The following is a 21,621-nucleotide window of genomic DNA, read 5'->3' on the forward strand; positions in this document are numbered from 1 at the left end:
TCCATTAATTTAACCGTTCTTCCACAAGGGTGAAAAATTATACAATCGGGAAAAAATTATTAAAAAAAATCACTTAATAACTTACTTATCTTTCTCTAATCATAATAAAATTCTATACACCATTCATAATTGAATTTAACATCGATTTGTTAACTTAATATTAAATACCGTGAAATTCAAGTAATATAAATAATTTAATTGCGGCTTTCATGCGTTATACGTTTATGGATGTGTAAACAGATTATATTACTATAATTGATGAGTATATTATTTTCGTTATGTATTAATTTATGTTTAATTGTTATTTTGTTTTTTTTGTGTTATATTTTTTGACCATTGTGGCGCTTTAGGAATTCCTGTTATGCCACAATGGTCTGTTTAGAATAAAATAAAATAAATAAATTACATATAAATATGTACATACATATGTATGCATATAAAAGGGTTAAATAAAAACATTTTACTTTTGAGTTTTAAAAACCTTTATTTAAAAAATGGAATCGTTGAAATAAATACTAAAATTTATTTATACATAATTAAGAATTTTCATATAGGACATTTGATGACTCAAAGCGTTCAAGTGACTGGAAATGTTATGATTGAAATTTCTCGACAATATCGCAAGTTTTTCACATGTGAAAATTTTATACTACTCACATTAAAAAAAAACATAAAAAATATATAGGAATACAAAAAAGATATATACAAAATATATTGAATGACGTCATTTTCATCAAATTTATCGTTTAAAATACTATTTGATTGTATGAAGAAGGAAGTTTTACTGGTCCGAAATAGTATAAAAATGTTTTATAATTTTGTGAAATTTTCGATGAAAGAGACGTCCATTCAAACTTATTCAATGGCATTTTTAAATCTAAAATACTAAATTCGAGTCACACTAATTAATGTCTCGCGTAATTCACCGGGAAGAAAAGTTGCGGTTGATGGTAATAGGAGAATGTTTGCTGAGGAACGTACACCTAAAAAAATAAAATAAAATAAATGGGCGAGGTTGAACAACTAACTAAATACAATTTTTGTAATTAAATTTCTCCGATGACGTCGTCACAGCACTATAGACAGTATTTATTTACACAGAGAAAGACTATTTTCAGACCGTTTCCTATAGTGTTCGAGCAGATGTTATCGGCATTCGAGATGAAAGTGACTTCGAATCACCTTTTCGTTGATATTTCGTTTTCTAACAATAGTGAATCGCGACAACGAACATTCCAAAATGAATCTAAAAGACTTTCACGATAATAAAAATTATGTATTACCTGTTGTTCTGGTGATTTTTTGACCCTCTGCGTTATATATTTATCATACGATAAATCTGCATCGTGCGGATGATCATAATTGCTGAAGATATTGTTGGTTTCGAGAGTATTGTACTTATCGTGGAAGTATTTGGAACTCTTCTCATACTTTCTAGGATCTTTATCTTGTTCAGGTGTGATGTATTTGAATCCGTATCCAGGAATATATTTGATCGCAAGCTCTGGAACGATATTGTAACTGGCAAACGTATGTCTGCTGTTGTCGATGTTTTGGTAATTATTATCTTCGCTTTGATGCGAGTTTGTATTTTCTTTAGCATCAATCTTAGGTTGAGTTGAGGTAGATTTGGTGGCTTGAGCATAGGCATTGACGAAGGATTTGATCGGTGAAAGAGTTGAAGCTAGTGGCTGAACGACTGGTTTCCTTGGCGTGTAAGCCACATAAGTGTAACGATGGTTGTTCGGTGGACGGACTGTCAATGGTGGTTGTTGTGTGGTCGATAATTTATTACCGAATATGTGAGCAAGGTTTGGTAGTACTGGTGGTCTAATAACATACGAAAAAAGAATAAACCGTGAAATAAATTAAATTTAAAATACAGATATGTAAATATCAAATACTCACTTGTATGGATTTGGATTGGGTAAATCTCCAGTTTGGTCTTCCCATACGGCTGCTGGTATTCTATAAGGTGGTCGTGGTGCTGGAATGGGTGGGAATGGTGTCGGTGGAACAATTGGACCACCACTGGTTCCAAATGTAACCTTTATGCTGCCAACACTGCCCAAATAGAACACAGATAGGGTCACGTAGGCTCGCTGAAAAAATAATGTTCCATCAATCATGTGACTCATATAATGGTACGCGTAATGACTTATTTTTAATTAACATCTAACATTTTTGGAATATAATTGTACATACATATATTTATGTACAATTTGCAATCACTCAACTAATATTTATTAAATTCTGAGAAACGATTTGTTTGACTATAATTCTAATTACCCATTGTAAATTGTGCGGTACGATTTGGCAATATCATTTAATTTTTTAAAAATGTGTAAGATCTAGGATAAAAATATATGTAAAGGTAATTTTTGACATTCTCACACGAAATACTATGTACATATATCCAATTTGTATGCCATGATAGTCAAACAAAAATGATAGATCATTTAAATTTCATTCTGAATAATTGCTTATTCGCATTCAATGTAAATATACATATATTTCAGTAATTGGATAACTAATTTTGAAAGATATGTAATATTCTGGAGGCCATGTTATTTTTTTAATTAAATAACAAGGACATTCATCAATTTGTCAATTAAATAATGGATCGAAATGTAATTGTGATTTTAATAACCATTAAATTAATTGTGATTTTTTTATTTTATTAATTGTATCTAAATTTTAACACATATTTAAAAAAAAACTAATCAATTTACGTAAATGTAGATTTTATATAGGTAGAAAAACTACAATTTTTCATCAAATTTTATATAATCTTAGATTAGATTTCATTATAAAAAAGTGGTACAATTGTTTTAGCACTATATGGAACGCCAAAAATTTCATTAGTTGAGCGTCTTTCCCATGACTATGTTAATTGGTTATTGCATTCTAATGAACTAACGCTCCTCAAACTCTGTGAAATGGTTGACTTTATATGCAATTTCTTTTGACAAGATGAATTAAAAAAAAAACCAACACATATCTAAATTTTTCTCTTAAAGCAATCGCTGTGGTGTAATTTTTCTAGAATTTCTTCACGTATCACAGCGAAAAGTCAGAATGGTTGAGAAACCGGAATTAGTATTCGAAGCCCCTCCGGTCACAATCCACGTATAGAAGTTAGAAATAAAAATTCAACTGACACTATAGATCTAACACCGCCACCGATTCAGACATTTGACCCTAATTCAATCGATTTATACCATTCCGGGTGAATTTAAAAATGGCAAAGTAATTGGACGTAATTGCTTCTCAGATTATCTCCCTCGCGACACGGAAAATAATATATGGACACAACCTAAATGCACTCGAAAGCTTTCGACACGCCTATCGATTGTGTTGCCCAACTTAGCGTTTACCTGGAAAATAAATAAGGAAAATGTTTCGTGATATCGGAAGTAGCATTTTCCGAATGATGATGATATATCATATACGGAGAAATTTTTTTGAGTATCGTACTAGAATTTTAAGATAAAATTGATCGGTTTCTCAATGAAAACACACACGTGCGAAATTAGAATTCACAATACACGAGTTCTATTGTGTAATATGGATTAGAGTCACACAATAAGCCCAAGTTTCGGAATCGACGAGCAAATAGATGTGAAGATTAAATGTAGTGAACTAATTCACCGCATTTTTTTCGTTTTTTTTTTGTTTTGTTTGCTTTTGACTGTGGACGCAATCCATTTTGTTTATAATCCATTGTCGTTACTCGCATGCAATTGCCAAATTATTGCATTAAAATGTAGTGGGAGATGTGAAGTCTGTCTATTATTTGAATTATTATACATTTTTTTCAGAAGATTTTACGCTTTTTTGTGTATTTTATTGCAAAATTTTTACAGCAGCATGGATGTCATAAATCATGCCAATAATTCCAAATTACATTTGCATTGAATCAATGTTGCTCCAATTTCAATAAAGGTTTCTGACTGATCCAGTAACAACATTTAATAAATTTAATCATAGAAAATAATAAATCTGTATATAATTTTTTCCCATTATTTTCTACAAACAAAAAGGGACATATACATATACATATGTATGTATAGGTACATGTGTATATAATTCAAAACGATACTAGCAATAACCTTAAAAACTTATACGTCCAATAAAAAGCATTATTACACAATAAAATTGATGAACTCAAAATGCAATATGAACATAATCCAATTTAAATAAAATCATCTAATGCATTTTTAAGTACGTAGATTATAATCAGCTGATCATACAGGTAAAGTGTGCCCTTCCATACTAGCCCATTAAATAAATTGCACTTAGCCTTTTAAACTTTGTTAATCCAAAAGTATACATATTTTGTAATACAATAATACAACAAAAGTATTAATACAAAAATACAATATTCAAGAAATTTATGGTACTCGGAGTGTGATTCAACATTTTTTATCTTAAGCATTTAAAACGTTGTTTTGCGACACTGGCTCACACTTAATGAAAGTATGGGAAAATTCCTAGGCCGTATCCTTAAGTATGTGTGTATATTTAAGTGGTATCGGTTTATATTAAAAAAAAAAAACTACAAATGCCAGTATTACACACATATGAAGGATGGCCATGACATACACGATCAATATCATCGTCAAAGTTGGCTCGAAAAGATTTCATATCCATACATATGTACATATATTACATTTGTATGCACACATGTATGTATGTATAAATACATATATTATAGATAAATATGTATGTATGTATATACATATAAATTTTGCATATGGTTAATAGTATAGTGTTAATGATTTTAATAACTGTGCATTATCAAAGATCACGACGTAATGTGTTTTCTCTACATATACCTATATATTATACATATTGTACATATTTATGTAGGTACTGATTATTTAACTTTTACCGATGGCTATTGCATATATACATATTTAAAATGTACATATTCATATAATGTGCTGTATTCGGCTTACTACCAGTATAGCCAATTTTAAGATTGAGTAGATTTTTTAAATCTAAAATGACAAAACTACAATAGTTACTCAAAAAATTCAAATTATATTATTTGAAAATCAATTATTTTCAAAACAGCATAAAGTTCCTGATTAAATACATACATGTTTATAAAAATTGATATTAAAGACAGTCATTAAGTTATAATAAATATTTAAGTACATATTGTCATAAATTTTACGGAATAATTTTCGTTTATGGAACATTTTTTTTAATTTCATTTATATAATTGAAATCAATAGGAATAGATAGTTTTTGAATTTCGGGATAATAAACCTTCGAAGACCGATGATTTCAAACAGCTGAAATCAACATTGAGATCGACACGTCACATATGAAAGGAGAAGATGCTGGCCTTGCACATCAAAAGGTTTCCATTTCATAGTTGATCTGAAAGAACCCTCGGGCCATATTCTAACAGCTAATAAATCAAAAATGGAAAAAAAATGTATCTCGTGCCATCATTCATGAAAGGAGCAGCAAAAAACAAACAAAAAAAGTTCACTTAGGTTGAGATTAATCCGTTGTACATTAACTGACGGACAATTTTGCATATAATTTGACGCTTTTAAATTTTCCGGTAGAAAATTTATTAAGGTTTCCTTAGCATAACCTTCAGGAACTACCTGACTACCTGACCTGTAATTAACAGTCGAACTGTCGAATGCTCAGTCACGAATGATGAAGCCGGTTTTCACGGTCGATGTTCATCCATCTCCGTTTTGTTTTACGACAGTAATAAGTCTGTGCGAAAAAATCGTACTTACAGTTTTGCAAAATTTACAATTTTTAAAGTAAAAGAAATATAAGAATCAATACCGTCTTAAAAATAAAAATAAATATATACAATTATGTACTCACCAAAAACATTTGATTCATTTGAACAGCCATCTTTAATTGATATTGAAAGTTTTTAACACTATTAGCTCAATATATTTGTTTCACATACATTTATTTCTTCTGAAATTTTTATAAAAATATACATTATTAATACTTCCACATAAAATAAAAAATTCAGATGTGACCAACCCATGACTTTTTCTATGTATTTGAGGAATATAAGAAGGTCACAAAACAAAATTCAATATAGAACCGTACAGACACATTCACACATACCGGCAGCATTATGAAATACTAATAGCTATGACAGCGTTTTCGATACAAATTGAGCGCAAATGTAGGGAAAATTTCACAAGACAAAAATTCTACTACCAGTTATCGAATTTTGTTAAAAAAACATTTATTACTTAAAATCAGTATCAGTATTATACACATTAAATATCAAGAAAATAAAAATAATTTAAAAGATCGAAGTAAAATAATGAAATATTGTTTTAAAAAAAAAATACTACTTCTGGTTTAGAAATTCTGACCATAACCTTATCAGCTCTAAGTTACATAGTACATAAAGAATACAAATATAATTTTTCAGCTTGATCCGTTCAGGGGTGTGGACAGAATAGTGGCAACAACATTTTTGACCTTTCCGGTTTATTAAATTTAGTGATTTTTTTGTATTTTAATCACATTTATACAACTAGTTTTATGCCCGTTGAAATTTCAACGGGTGGTTTTGGAAACAAATTGATACGTGATTAAAAATAAAGTTACAATACGTATATTAATAATTAATCGGAAGCTGAACTAATCACATTGATAAAAGAATTATACTAGAATTGTTTCGTGAAGAGCACACATGTTTAAGGGGTCGAAAAAAATAGTGGAAGAAAAGTCGAATAAGAATAAACTTTCGGTTGACGGATGCTTACCAAATTTTATACATAACTTGGTATTAAACTTAAACTTCTAGATATGAAATTTTATTTCAAAAAACTAAAAGGTTTCTGAGAAAAACATAAAAAACCTCAAACCTCATAAATTTACGTCATGTCGATAAAAATTTCAGTAACCGATACTAAGTTTCAGTTTGATAGGACTAACGGTGTTCAAAAAATCCCCAAAATACACAGACGCACACACACACAAACATTTTTTTCTAGATCATGAAAACATGATCAGTGATCGATTCTGAGTTCGAATTTTCGCATGATCACAAAACTTCATCTATTGTTACAACGTAAATAGATAAAGTAAAAAGCACCAAGATTTATCCATTAATTATATACCTACATACATATGTATATATCATCGATTATTAAAAATTATATTAACAAATATGTATACCGCACACATTTTGCTCCACAACAAAAGTGTATAACTGCAGTGATTTTTATGTATATGCATTTAACTACTCATTTATTTTTTGTGTAAAAAATATAATTTTTTCATTAAATTCTAATCATGAATGAATAGTATTCAAAAAAAATCACAATATTAACGACCTTGCATCACGAAACGAACAGGATGCGAAAGTCGCGAGATGAACCGGACACAATGAAAGGATTTATTTTCGTAAACACATCTTCGTCTAAAGCCAGATAATATTATAATCCAATTTATTATATAATACTTCGAAGATATTTATGCGTTGTATGAATTTGTAATTTTTTATAGTTTTGCAGTAGTCAGTTAAAATTTTAATGATTACTAATACTAATTCCGCATACCAGCTTAAGAGACAGTTTCGTGCACGCTTTCGTTTATTCCGATTCCGTAATTAAACTGGTGAGTTAAGACTCTAAATTGCGTTCTTAATTTCGTTTATCTGAATTATAAAATTCCTCTTGTAATTTAAAAGGAAATTTCCGCAATTTTCCCCTTTTTGTCCGCGGCGAGTATTTCGAAATTTTGTTTTTAAACTGTATTTTCCACGCTTAACAACTCATTGCTGGTTAAACGTTAAAGTTTATGTGCAATTGTCAGACGATAACTTCTCATACCATATAATTTTTTTCGTAAATTCATGTAATATATAGCATAATATCATATTTTGCAACATATCTCACTTGTACCTTTATTATATTAAAGCCAAGTTTATATTTATAGAAATGTCACTTTTGATATAATCTCAAGTAAATAAATATTGCATATAGAAATAAGTACACACTTTGATAAAATACACAAATGGATTTCACAACTCTTACTATCTCACATCTCACAGGTAATTCTAATACATAATACACAATACACATGCATAATTACCGTTGTCCTTTAAATATTGTGCAAGTGATGTCTATCAAAATTTTGATTCAACGGTAAAAAATCATATAAAAATTGATATCGATAAATTTTGGGATCGTAAAATATAATGTAATCGAATAAAAATACGTGATTTATAGCTATGCATGATGCATACATATATTATAATTGAAATACTGTGTCATGGGATGTATGTAACTTCTAATAAAAATAATCAACATTAATTTTTATATCAGTTTAAAATCACCAGTGGCTATGCACGTAATCCCTGTCATAAAAAAATGATAGAAGCAGTAAAAACATTAATTATTGATTATACATACATATACAATCAGATAAAGAAATTAATATTTGAAGAAAAATCAAGGTTTTCAATATATGTTTGAAAAATTCCAATTGAAAAAATGACAATGACGGTTAAAAAATAAAAAAACATACAAGTACACACTAAGATTGTATTGAGCACCGTGAACTACTTTAGAATATTCAAGCCAAGATAAATCAACTGATAATTGCACGCTATAAATCTGCAGATTCATTAAAGCACATTGTGAAGAAACTTCCCAGTCTTCAGACTATACAAGATATAACCTCAAAAACTAATTGTTTCATTGTTGAACTATAATATGAAAATTAATTTTATATAGGAAGTATGAATACAATAATACTAAATTGCAAAACGGCCAATAAGTGTTACATAATTTTATACTAACTGAAACTCAATACTGCTTTTTGAATCACCACCACTGTTTTGAGCTTTTTTTAATAATTCAAAATGCAATGCGAAAACATATTTTTCACCTCGGCACGTGCTACACGACCCATCCGAAGATGCTCTTAAAAAAATACGTTCACTTTTCAAATGTTGCAAACGCAACTCGTTTATGGTAAAAGGTATGCTTATAGTCGTGAAAGATGTACGAATTGCACACTATGGACACGTAAAACATCAGGTGATTGATGGTGATCGACTGTTGGATCGTCGTGAGAACAGGGAAACGAGGGTGATGATCTCTTTAATTATCACGTTGTGCCACATAATACCTGATGATACATTCAAACTGTGTTTTTTTTCCACGAAAATATTATTTTATTAGTTCATATGTATGTACATATGTAGGGCGGCTATGTTATTACATGTATTATGACCATGCGAAAATTAAATAATTAATGCGGTCATAATAATTCATTGAAACAAACATTGCTCAATTTACGAAACAATTTCATAAATCAATTACATCCAAGTCGGTTTCGGTTATCTCACGAGCAATAACAATGATCGGACGCCACCGGTCAACGCGTTAACTTCAGCGCTCGACAAACGGTGGGTATGTTAATTTTATCCAATTTTCCACATAGTATTCATTCGCATAAAATTTAAAGCAAACTTTTTTTTTAACTTTCATAAAAATATAAAATACCCGACATAATGTGCGCTGGTTCACACAGTGATAGGTCTAACTGACGGCTAGTTGGTGGCGATTCGCGTTTCCTTTTTTGGCTTTGTTCAGATATAATCGATGTGGCGTTTGTGTGACATAAACGACAAGTCATTGTGACACTCCTGTTTGGATTTCTCGATCGGATTAACGGGTCAAATCTACCACATCGCGACCGGATGATCTGCGATTAGCGTCGAGTCGTCTTGGAAACGAGCTCTAGTTTTGCGACGATAATCAACCGATTGCACAACCGGTTATTTAAATACCAGCTATCTGATGCAGCCTTAAATGAAGCGCCAAAGTGCTTCGTAAAATGGTAAATTTTATTTCTTCTTTGGATTCGAAAAATTAAATGACATCGATGCAGGCAGAAAATAAATTTCAGAAAATTAATTCAGCAATAATTGTTCAATTAATTATATAAAATAAATTAAAATCCAGTCATTTAATCTATAATATACATACATAATATATAAAAATAACAAATTTCAATTAAGTGGGTGAAAAAAAAAGAAAGTAGGCGTAGAACTTTTTTATGATTTATGATAGAACAGATTTTTATGGCGACTGACTCCAGTGGTCGTACCATTCCAAAAACCATATATATATGGTCAAATTTTTAGCACCACGAGATGGTACACATATATTTCAAATTTGGTTGTTCTAAATTGAAAACTATAGATTTACCTAGTGGGCAAATAAACAAAGACATTCATCTTTATATTCAAAGTAAAATTAATTTAAATGTACGTAGCTTCTTAATATATGCAAATAATCAATCATGTTTCCTTAATTTTTTTAAACGCGTTTTTTTAACTATTAAGTTTTTTCTGAATAATTTATAATTGAGAAGCATTGTTTGCGATAATTTTCGAATTGTTTATTATAATTAGAAATCAACAGACATGACGTAAATCCATGGGAATCTCCTATGCATTATGGAAATTTCTGCGAAATAATTTAAGTATTGCTCACTATTTTACTGTTAGTTTTGCAAAATTACCAGACGCCATTATGTTTTTAAAAACAGATTCTATTTGATTGAGAGCGTGAATACAATTATGTATACATATTTATTTTTTAAACCAAATAAGTTCCTAAAGATACCAAAAATTAACTATTCATAATGCGTGCACGTTTTTGCGATATAATGGATTCACTTTAATTTTTCATTCTTATCAAATTGACCATCATCAATTTGTAAAACCATTATTAATATATTTATATATTAGATTGACAAGATTTAGGATTAACTAAATAGTTAATAAAACTCTCGATCCAAAATATGAAATTGTTACAATCAAAAACTCAAATTTTAGTTGTTAACATTTTGAATTCGGGAGCACATTTCTCCATTAATCAAATACTTAACTGAGATAAATTTATCTGATTGCAATTATGTGCAATTTAAAATTTCGACTCGTTCACCCAAAACATTTTTTATGCCATTGCACATTGGTCCAAATTATTTCAATTTTATTTATATTAATTAAATTTATTATATAAATAAAGTTGAATTATTTATTATTAATTCAATTTATATTATGGCAATCAATCAAAAAAAAAAATTATAACGAACATTATTGATCGATAATCGATTTAAATTATCTATTTTTTTATATTAATTTACTTACAGACCTTTCTAACATATATTTTATTTAAAATACTTTTCAATCAAAATATTACTGGAACGCTGTAAGAAAAAGCGTTTTCCTGTGAAAGCATATTTCAAGTGAAAATATATTTTCAGCAAATCAAGCAGTGAAAGTGTATCAAACAATGAATTCACAACGTTTAACTCCATAAATTTAACCCTTACTTAACCTAACCTATCCAAACCCTTAAATAATACCAACCCTAACAATCTAATCTTAAATGAATAAAACCAACCCTGGAAATGTAACTGGTTATGATTTCACTGAAACATCAGTGAAAATATATTTTCACTTAAAATATAATTTCACTGTGACATATATACATTAAAGCGAATTATATTTTTCGCAGTTGAATTCAATGATTTGGAAACATATTGGCGTTGGTCAATATATATGCATGTATGTATGTACATATAGCTCAAGTTAGTGTAGATTAAAATTGTTTATATTGAATTGATAAAGATTCAAATTGGGGATGATTTTTTCTAATATTTTTAATGGAAAACATGCATTTTGAAAATAAATACTGATCGTGTTTTTACGTGATAAATATTGTTATTGGTTTGTATACGATGTTAAATTCTAATATGCCAATGAAGCATTACATAAAAATACAAAATTAGCACTCAAAATCAACAATGAAGTATATTTTCGATTAGCCAATCTCAATCCAAGAGGCACGCAAAGGGTTAAAGTTCACAATGGAACTTGTATAATACACACTGAACGGCATTAGATATCACACTCATCAAACTGTTTTGCAATTTATTTTACAAATCCTATAACAAATTAGAATGCAAAGAAAGGAAAGGCAAGGTATTCCTATTAAAATTAATATACCAATACATTTATAAGACTTTACATCCATTAAGTACATATGTATGTATGTGGATACGATGTACATACATACATTTTGAAATTGAACTTTTATTTAACATAAACATTCTTAGTTGAGACACGTGTGTGTGTGACATTAAAGTTATCCAGTTCACTTGTATCATCTTGAAATCACTTTCGATTCATTGGTCAAGGTGCTCTTTCGAAACTTGCAGTTTATAATCCAACACTTTTGACTAAGTTTCGCAAACACGCACACCAAAACTGGGTTAAACAGAATCGTCTTCGACAAGTATACATATATCGATGGTTTAGTGCACAGATATTACAATATTCATCGATATACATATGTATATATGTGATACTATATGTACATCCTATTATTATTATTCTTATTTATATATATACACACACACACATATATATATATATATATATATGTATATATATATATATATATATATATATATATATATATATATATATATATATATATATATATATATATATATAAGGTAAATTTTAAATTTAATACCAGTAAATGAAGTAAGTGAGTAAGAATATGCATATGGATGCATAGCGAGTTCTAATTTGTTATTAATTTATCAACTGATGGCAATTGACCTTATCGAAATAGTATTGCAAAGAGACGTTTCAGAACTGGAAAATATTTCGTTTAATTAACGATTAAGGTGATGACATTAGTGTTCGAATAAAATCGTTGATATATTCTCGGGCAATCTTAACTGGTTTTTCGCGTCTCTTGACTTGTATAATCCATGTGTGTATGTAACTCGGTGGAAAAAGATCCAGGAAATGCATTTGTTTTATTAACAACGTTGATAGAATGCACGTGAAGAAAATTTACGCACGTTCTATATTGTTCGATGTTGCACAAGTTTCTTTATTTATTACTTCTTTTAATTGTCATATCACTGTTTTTGTGGTTACGTAGGTTAATATTAATTAATTTAAAATTAAATATAAATTTTGTTTACTGAACATGTAATTAATCGTTCAAACGATATTGTAAGCGTCATAGCGCTTACAATATCGTTTGTATTAGTTAATTCATATTTTCAATTTTCTTCCATTTTTAATATTGAACATGCATATTTCAACTATCATTTATTTTTAAAAAACACAATAGCAATTTTATAAATTTAAAAAAAAACATTTCTTTATCATATCTATGTTTTAAAAAACTTTGTGAGAACAATAATAATATTATGAAATTTGTATGTAATTTTTTCTCTAATTTTATATTTCATATTATTATATGGTACTAGCTGAACCCGGCATTCATTGCAATTCCACAATAACGCATGCAATTCCTGTTCCCATTCCCGTTCTCGTTCCCGTTCCCGTTCCCGTTCCCGTTCCCGTTCCTGTTCCTGTTCTCGTCGGAAAAACGCAGGCAGGGAACACATTGGTCGCGGCGCGAAAACATTTGAAATTATAGCGTTGCAATGACACTCATTTCCGTTTTTCCCGTTTCCGTTCTCGTTTTTGGGTGATTTTTTTTCACAGTAATCTTCCCAGACATACATACAACAAATTCTGAAAATTCCATCGTAATCAGTTCAGTGGTTTAGGAGCCTATTCGAGACGCACACACAAACATTCATTTGTATATACATATATACATATGTAGATTAAATTTTCTTTATTTTTTTAATTTAGTCAATTAGTAAATGATCTATCGATTATTATAATAATCACTCTACAGAAAATTAAAGAATAAAATAAAACTTATTAACTTGAGATATTTACAGTTAATTAAGTCGATAGTCATGTACATACATACATATATGTATATATGATATGTGATTTATTTACTTGTTCCGTTTTAACAGCGAATTATTGGATCATGGTAATGACCTTTTTCTACATCAATAAAAGTTCACAATAAAATGGAACTTCGACGAGTTTTCAACATGTACACGTTCGAAGGTTGATAACATAATATAGCAAGAACAAAACATAAAAAATGGCAATTTCCACTGATGGCAATGTAATGTGGTCGATGAAACGGAACCGAACCTCGATTTGGCTTTTTTAGATTCCTGTTACAGGAATCTACTATATAATAGTCTTTGATGATGCGATCGTGCTTCCAGTATCATCATCGGCACGATTTTTAATATATTCACGATTTATCGCCAAGATATCATCATCAGGCACACTAACTATTGTGCAACAGCGTGCACCAATAGCAATCCGTGCATTACGGTGCAAAATCTCAACTAGTACAAAAACACAATGACTCGAGCAGATGATGCTCGACTAGATCACGTTCGAGTGTCAACATAATTGAAGGTCGTATCTGTTTTATAACAATACACAACGTTAATTGTTGAGTTTATGGTTCGTTATTTCAAGGATATTTTCTAATCTATCAAGTGAAATTTTCAAACCTATTGTAAATCTAAAATTACTGATTAATAAGGCGAAGAAAGAAGAGGTATGTAAAAAGTAGAAATATTGTTATGAATAGGTTATTAACGAAGATATGATCGTATATACATATATACATACTCCAATATAAACGGAAACTGTAAAAATTAAACAAATACGACGATAATGGGAAAATTGGTTAAAATGCAAAATTTAAGGACAAAATATGAGTGACTCATTCGTTAACAGTGTTTACCTTGACTCTTTTTTTAATTTACATACATACATACATATACAAAAATGGATTCTAATAATGAGAATTTGGTTCTCATAATTAACGCAATTATTCGTGTTTGATCAAGACATCTCGATAGCATCATCTTTAAATAGCAATTAAAGCTCTATCGTCTGTGTTTTCGAATAACGAATTAAGGTCAATATAAAAAAATCAATTTAACATAGTCATCTCAAAATAAAATTTTAGAAATATATCCAGTAATAAAATAATAGAAATGATCCGTTTAAATTCACTGGCAATTATCATAAAATAATCAACACAATACATACATACAAATATCATATTTATATCATTGCACAAGAGCCCAAAGTGCTTAATATATCTCTTTAGCTAATAATTATGCATAGTATTCATGTTTAATATCAAAATTACGCAATTTTAATGCTTGGATCTTTCCCTGAATTACCTCCTATGTATCAATTTAACATTGCAATAAGATTTAGTTCGATGTGCCAATAAGTTGTAAAAGTAATTCTCGCGCAAGACAGTTGATTACATTAATATATCGAGCTAAACGTGCGATAATTTAATTTTAATTTTCAGAAAAACTGTAGGATAAACCCATTTTTTAAACAATGACGTTCCCAGACTCTGATATATATATATATATATATATGTATTTATATATATATATATATATATATATATATATATATATATATATATATATATATATATATATATATATATATATACATACATACATATATAGTACAATGGTGTGTATTTGATTTTTTTAGATAAATGTTATATTAAAATATTAACGCATGCGGGTTTCGTTATTATTGTTTTCCGGTTATGTGTGTACTATTTATTTTGCACATAAATATTATAAATGTTATTAATCTTAATCTAAAATAATTTATTGAAAAAAAATATATTTTGACGACGATTTCATCGAGTCTTTCAAGGAAAGTGTGAAATTTCTGCATAACTCATTCTTTACACTCAAATGCCAAACCAAAATAGGTCACAACATTTTATGATGAAATATTTATGTGTGTTTGGCAATTTTAAACATGTCAACCTGTGTATTAATTATGACAACTTTAACAGTATGTGTTTAACGATATCTTAATTTGAATATTTAGAAACATTCAAAGCGTTTCTTAAAAGGATTTTACAACACTTATTGAATATTATAAATACAAAAAAAAAATAATTCATTAAGAATATTTTATTCGTATTTATACCATTGTTATGAACGATAAGCGTGCTCTATAAATAGTATTCGCCATGATTTTTTTTTTATTTGGGGCTTCAAGACAAGAATATCAATTATATGTCGTATAGTTTTAATATTGTATACATATCGTATAATAATAATTGTCTAATGAATGCGTGCGTGCATGTAAAGTGCGTATTGATGTTCGCTAACACGCTCCGTCTCTCTTTCTCCCCTCGGAATCGTACATCGTGGAAAGAGACGGAGCTTGGGAGCCTAGTCGACAAAAACAAAAGAATATTTTTTCAAAAAAATTAATTAAATTTCAAATTATTAATTCCGTTGATCCGAATTGCGATATTTTACCGAGTGCACAATTATATGCACACAGTCAACTAGTTATATATAATAAAAAAATGGTAAATCATTTTTGACTTTTCAATCCGTCCATATATGAACTATAATATATTATTATTCACAGTAATTATTATGTATTCCTTTTAGATTAGTATGCATTTATCTGAATTTTTTTACACGTATGTACATGCACATAGCTTCCAATCACTAAATGAATAGTTTTAGCTTATTTTATTTATGTTCTACTTTTTTTTACAAAAATATGTATCAAAAGGGCTAGTTTCAACCCTTAAAATATATAATTATATATAATGCGCGTGACATTGAATTCACGTTAACTTTAAACGATTAATTTCAAGCATGACTTCGCCGTACGTATCACTGAGAGGTCATGACACTGAATCTAACTGTAACAATCACAACTGCAATGCACAAGCACTATTCCAATACACTTATGTATGATGCGCCGACATATGCATATAACATATAATTTGTATATTATTATTGTGGTAGAGTAGTATAATATATTGTATATAATATAATGACCGGTTTATAGTGTAGTTGCGCGTGCGCGTTTACGGAGTCCAACGTCAACTGATGCGCGCACACGACGCCCGCGCGCCACAACACCTTCTTCTTCATCTGTTAACAGTCAGCAACACTAGTGGTGGGGACAAAGGGGGAGGAGGAGGTACTCGGGGATTTTTGCCTGTGGTTGATAAGTCGCAAAGTGGCCCTGAGAAACAATGGGCCGCAGATTGAGAGGCGACGTCCGGTCGGCTCACTATCGGAAATTGAGGAAAATGTATTGTGATGTATGGACATAGTACTAAAACGGGTGTGGGTCTGATATGGCTGTGCGTGACAGAATGTCTCCTCTGTCACTGCTGAATTTCTGCTTTCCATTTCGATATACATACATAGCATTTTATACGATTCGGTCATTTTTGTGGAGTTTTGAAAATGTACTGTACTGGTTTTTTATTGTTTCAACATTTTTATGGAACTTTAAATTAAATGTATTTATATTTAAAACATATTCACTACACCAAATTATGAACACGATTAGAAGACCGTATTTTTTTGCAATTAAAACTGTCATTAATAACATAGTATTACATACATATAGCATGTACGTATGTATGTATTGTGTAGTATAATTATTTTAACAGGTATTGTGTATAATATTGTAGATAATTATTTTAACAGGTATTGTGTGGTATCAATTTTTTTTTTTTTACTTTATCTATGTACGTAGTAACAATGGATGAAGTTTTGTGATCATGCGAAAATTCGAACTCGAGATTTTGACTGATTCGAACTCAGAATCGATTACTGATCACGTTTTCATGATCTAGAAAAAATGTGTGTGTGTGTGTGTGTGTGTGTGTCTGTGTGTCCGTGTATTTTGGGGATTTTTTGAACACCGTTAGTCTTATCGAATCGAAACTTGGTATCGGTTACTGAAATTCTTATCGACAGGACGTAAATTTTTTTCAAATTTTTAAGTTGACCGGAAATGGTACCTCCCCTTATAGGTGTCCTCTTTTTTTTAAGTTTTTGAATACGATTATCTCCTAAACCGCTAACTTAATCGGAATAAATCTTTTTTACATGTAATAGAAATAATAATATCAATATAAAAATATTTTGTAAATATTTTTATCTGAACCGGAAGTAGTACTTTTACTCTAGAGAATCGAGGTTTTTTATGTTTTTCTCAGAAACGTTTTGGTTTATTGAACTTAAATTTCATATCTAGAAGTTTAAGTGTAATACCAAATTATGTATAAAATTTAGTAAGCATCCCTTAACCGGAAGTGGCAGTTTACTCTTGTTCGATTTTTCTTCCACTATTTTTTTCGACCCCTTAAACATGTGTGGTCTTCACGAAAAAATTCAAGTATAATTCTTGTATTAATGTGATGAAATTAAAAAAAATCACTAAATTTAATAAACCGGAAGGGGGATTTTCTCCTCTTAGAAAGGTCAAAAATGTTGTCGCCTGGATCCTGTCCACACCCCTGAACGTATTAAGCTGAAAATTTATATTTGTATTGTTTATCTACTAACTTAGATTTGGTAACATTTTGGTCAGAATTCGTAAACCGGAAGTAGTATTTTTTTTTAAAACAATATTTCATTATTTTTTCATTATTTTATTTTGACCTTTTAAATTATTTTAAGCGTCGTGATATTTATTGTGTATAATAAAGATAGTGATTTTAAGTAAAAATAAAAAATAAAATCACCAAATTTAATGAACCGGAAGTGGGTTTTTCTCCTCTTAGAAAGGTCAAAAATGTTGTCACCTGGATTTTGTCCACACCCCTAAACGTATTAAGCTGAAAAATTATATTTGTATTATTTATGTACTAACTTAGATTTGGTAACGTTTTGGTCAGAATTCGTAAACCGGAAGTAGTATTTTTTTTTAAAACAATATTTCATTATTTTATTTTGACCTTTTAAATTATTTTTATCCTCTTGATATTTAATGTGTATAATAATTATACTGATTTTAAATAATAAACAAAATTTGAACAAAATCCGACAACCGGAAGTAGAACTTTTGTCTTGTGCAAGTTTCCATATATTTGCGCTCAATTTGTATCGCTATCATAGATATTAGTTCAATATCGAATTTTGTTTTGTAACCTTCTTATATTCCTCAAATACATAGATAAAGTCATGGGTTGGTCACACCCGAATTTTTTTTCTCTGCTTCCACCATTGAGGCGCATTAAGAATTGTGATGTCACAATGGTCCTAACTTAAAAAATCTTAAGTAGGTCGATGTGAAAATGGTCCACGATTTTCACAATTAAAAAAGTGTTGTACCAGTACTCGTTTCGATTTTTTTTATAACCGTGATAATATAGCATGTGCGAGTAAGTATAATCAGGTAAAATACACAGAGTTTTCTACACGTTTTACTTAGGTAGGTATATGAAAGTCATAGGCACGTCTTTATCATAGGGCGTAACGGTAATGTTGCACGATCTTCACGACCAAAAAATTATTATACCAGTAATAGCTTGAGATTTAATTTTTGTGAGGTATCTATTTATATATTTTAGAACTTGAATTTGGCATATGAACACATGTGATCAAAATATGAAATCACCGAAATTATCAATTCAATCAATTATTATCATTATGAAATACTAATAGCTATGACAGCATTTTCGATACAAATTGAGAGCAAATGTATGGAAACTTGCACAAGACAAAAGTTCTACCTCCGGTTGTCGGATTTTGTTCGAAATATTTTTAATTACTTAAAATCACTATAAGTATTGTACACATTAAATATCAAGAAAATAAAAATAATTTCAAAGGTCAAAATAAAATAATGAAATATTGTTTAAAAAAAAAATACTACTTCAGGTCTAAGTTAATACATAAGAAAAACCAAAACCATATCAGCTCTAAGTTAATACATAAAGAATACATTTTCAAATAAATTTTAATAAATTTTAAATTTAATTTAAATTTAAATTTCAAATAAATTTTCAGCTTGTTACGTTCAGGGGTGTGAACAGAATAGTGGCCACAACATTTTTGACCTTTCCGGTTTATTAAATTGAGTGATTTTTTTTTTAATTTTCATCACTCGCTTTATGCCCGTTGAAATTTCAACGGGTGGTTTCGGAAACAAATTGATACATTATTAAAAATAAAGTTACGTATAATAAAAATTAATCGGAAGCGGAACAAAACAAATCGGAAATCGGAACTGAAAGGAATCCAAAACCGGAATGAAATAAGAATCAGGATCTAGAACTAAAAAAGAAATCGGGATCCAAAATCAAAACACTAATCGGGATCCGGAACTGAAACACCCCAGCTGCCGCCCCCCAACGCTCCCCAACGCCCCCCAACGCCCCCCAACGCCCCCCAACGCCCCCCAACGCCTTAGGAATTCTAGATTATTTACATTTTTCAGTATCAATCATGGCCCGCACATCCCAAGCCGTGCCCCTGGGCTAGCATGCTTACGCCCCCCCCCCCCCCCCCAAAAGTTTCAAAATTGAAATTAAAAATCATTTCGTCAACATTTTTCACAACACACATTAAGGAGTAATAAGATTGAGGATTAGCTGATAAGTCAAAGAATATAATTTCACAAGTTTCAAATCAAAGTCATGGTGTTTAAATAATAGCTAAGGTATCACTGACAAGTTACTACTTGAACATAACTACGAAGTACGAAGACGAAAGACAATTCTCAATTTAGTAACAACTTAAAAAAAAAACTCCGATGCCCGGGTCATTGTATCAATGATCAGTAGAGTAATATACTCACTAGTGAATAGCCCGATGAAATATCATCGCATGGGTATAAAATCATATATATAAAGACGGTAATCTGTGTGTGTGTGTGTGTGTGTCCTAACTCTCGCCGAACATAATGAACGAATCGATAAAAATCGATTAATTCATTTTTCGACGAGACGACTTTGTCGCGACTCGAACCGATCACCCCAAATAGCCTGAATATGGGTCTAAATTGAGCTAATGGTCTCGGACATAACGCCAAATCCAATTTTTCATTTCGCCTTTTTTTTTTAAACATTAATTGAAATATTCCTTCTCGCCATATAAAAATACTTAATTTTAATAATTTCATTTAGCGAGGTTTTGAACCATTTTTTTATGTATTTATTTTCAATTAAATTATAATTATAATTTAAATTTAAATTATTTATATTTTGACGATATTCGAGAAAAAAATTGATTTCATTCACCGCGGGCGCCGGGAATCGAACCTCGGACCCTCCGATCCAAACGCATTGGTGCTCACGAGCTCGCGTCGCATGCCATATCCTCGCCCAGAATACGTGTTGTAAATACACATCATATGTATATGCATGTAATTTGTTATTTTCAATTCAATTCTTTATTTGTAATAATTTTCAATTCTTAAAGTTAACGTTAACAAAATGTTAATTAAAGTTAACAAAATGTAATATTTTCCGATTATACACAAACGGTCATTGACCTCGTAACGTTGAATATTATTATTACGCATAACAAATTACGTGCATACATGTACATATGATGTGTATTTACAACACGTATTCTGGACGAGGATATGGCGTTCGGCGCGGGCTCGTGAGCGCATCGCGTTTGGATCGGAGGGTCCGAGGTTCGATTTCCGGCGCCCGCGGTGAATTAAATCAATTTTTTTCTCGAATATCGTCAAAATATAAATAATTTAAATTAAATTTAAATTTAAATTTAATTAAAAATAAATATATTAGAAAAATGGTTCAAAACCTCGCTAAATCAAATCATTATAATTACGTATTTTTATATGGCGAGAAGGAGTATTTCAATTAATGTTTAAAAAAAAAAGGCGAAATG

At 29.8% G+C, this 21,621-nt stretch overlaps 1 protein-coding gene across 1 annotated transcript; it reads right to left on the reverse strand.

The window, feature by feature from the left end:
• Window positions 1–467: 467 nt before the first annotated feature.
• GV1 (nuclear protein GV1) lies at window positions 468–16,917 on the reverse strand. The gene is made up of 5 exons (XM_077434493.1): window positions 16,798–16,917; window positions 5,863–5,961; window positions 1,909–2,102; window positions 1,284–1,830; window positions 468–983 (listed from the first exon to the last, which is right to left on the reverse strand). Exons 2-5 carry the CDS (start codon window positions 5,890–5,892, stop codon window positions 906–908), a joined length of 849 nt encoding a protein of 282 aa, XP_077290619.1. The 5' UTR covers window positions 5,893–5,961; window positions 16,798–16,917; the 3' UTR covers window positions 468–905.
• Between the last annotated feature and the right edge of the window lie 4,704 nt (window positions 16,918–21,621).

The sequence above is a fragment of the Arctopsyche grandis genome, chromosome 1 (genome assembly GCF_051622035.1).
Source record: "Arctopsyche grandis isolate Sample6627 chromosome 1, ASM5162203v2, whole genome shotgun sequence".
In the NCBI taxonomy this organism is placed as follows: Eukaryota; Metazoa; Arthropoda; class Insecta; order Trichoptera; family Hydropsychidae; genus Arctopsyche; species Arctopsyche grandis.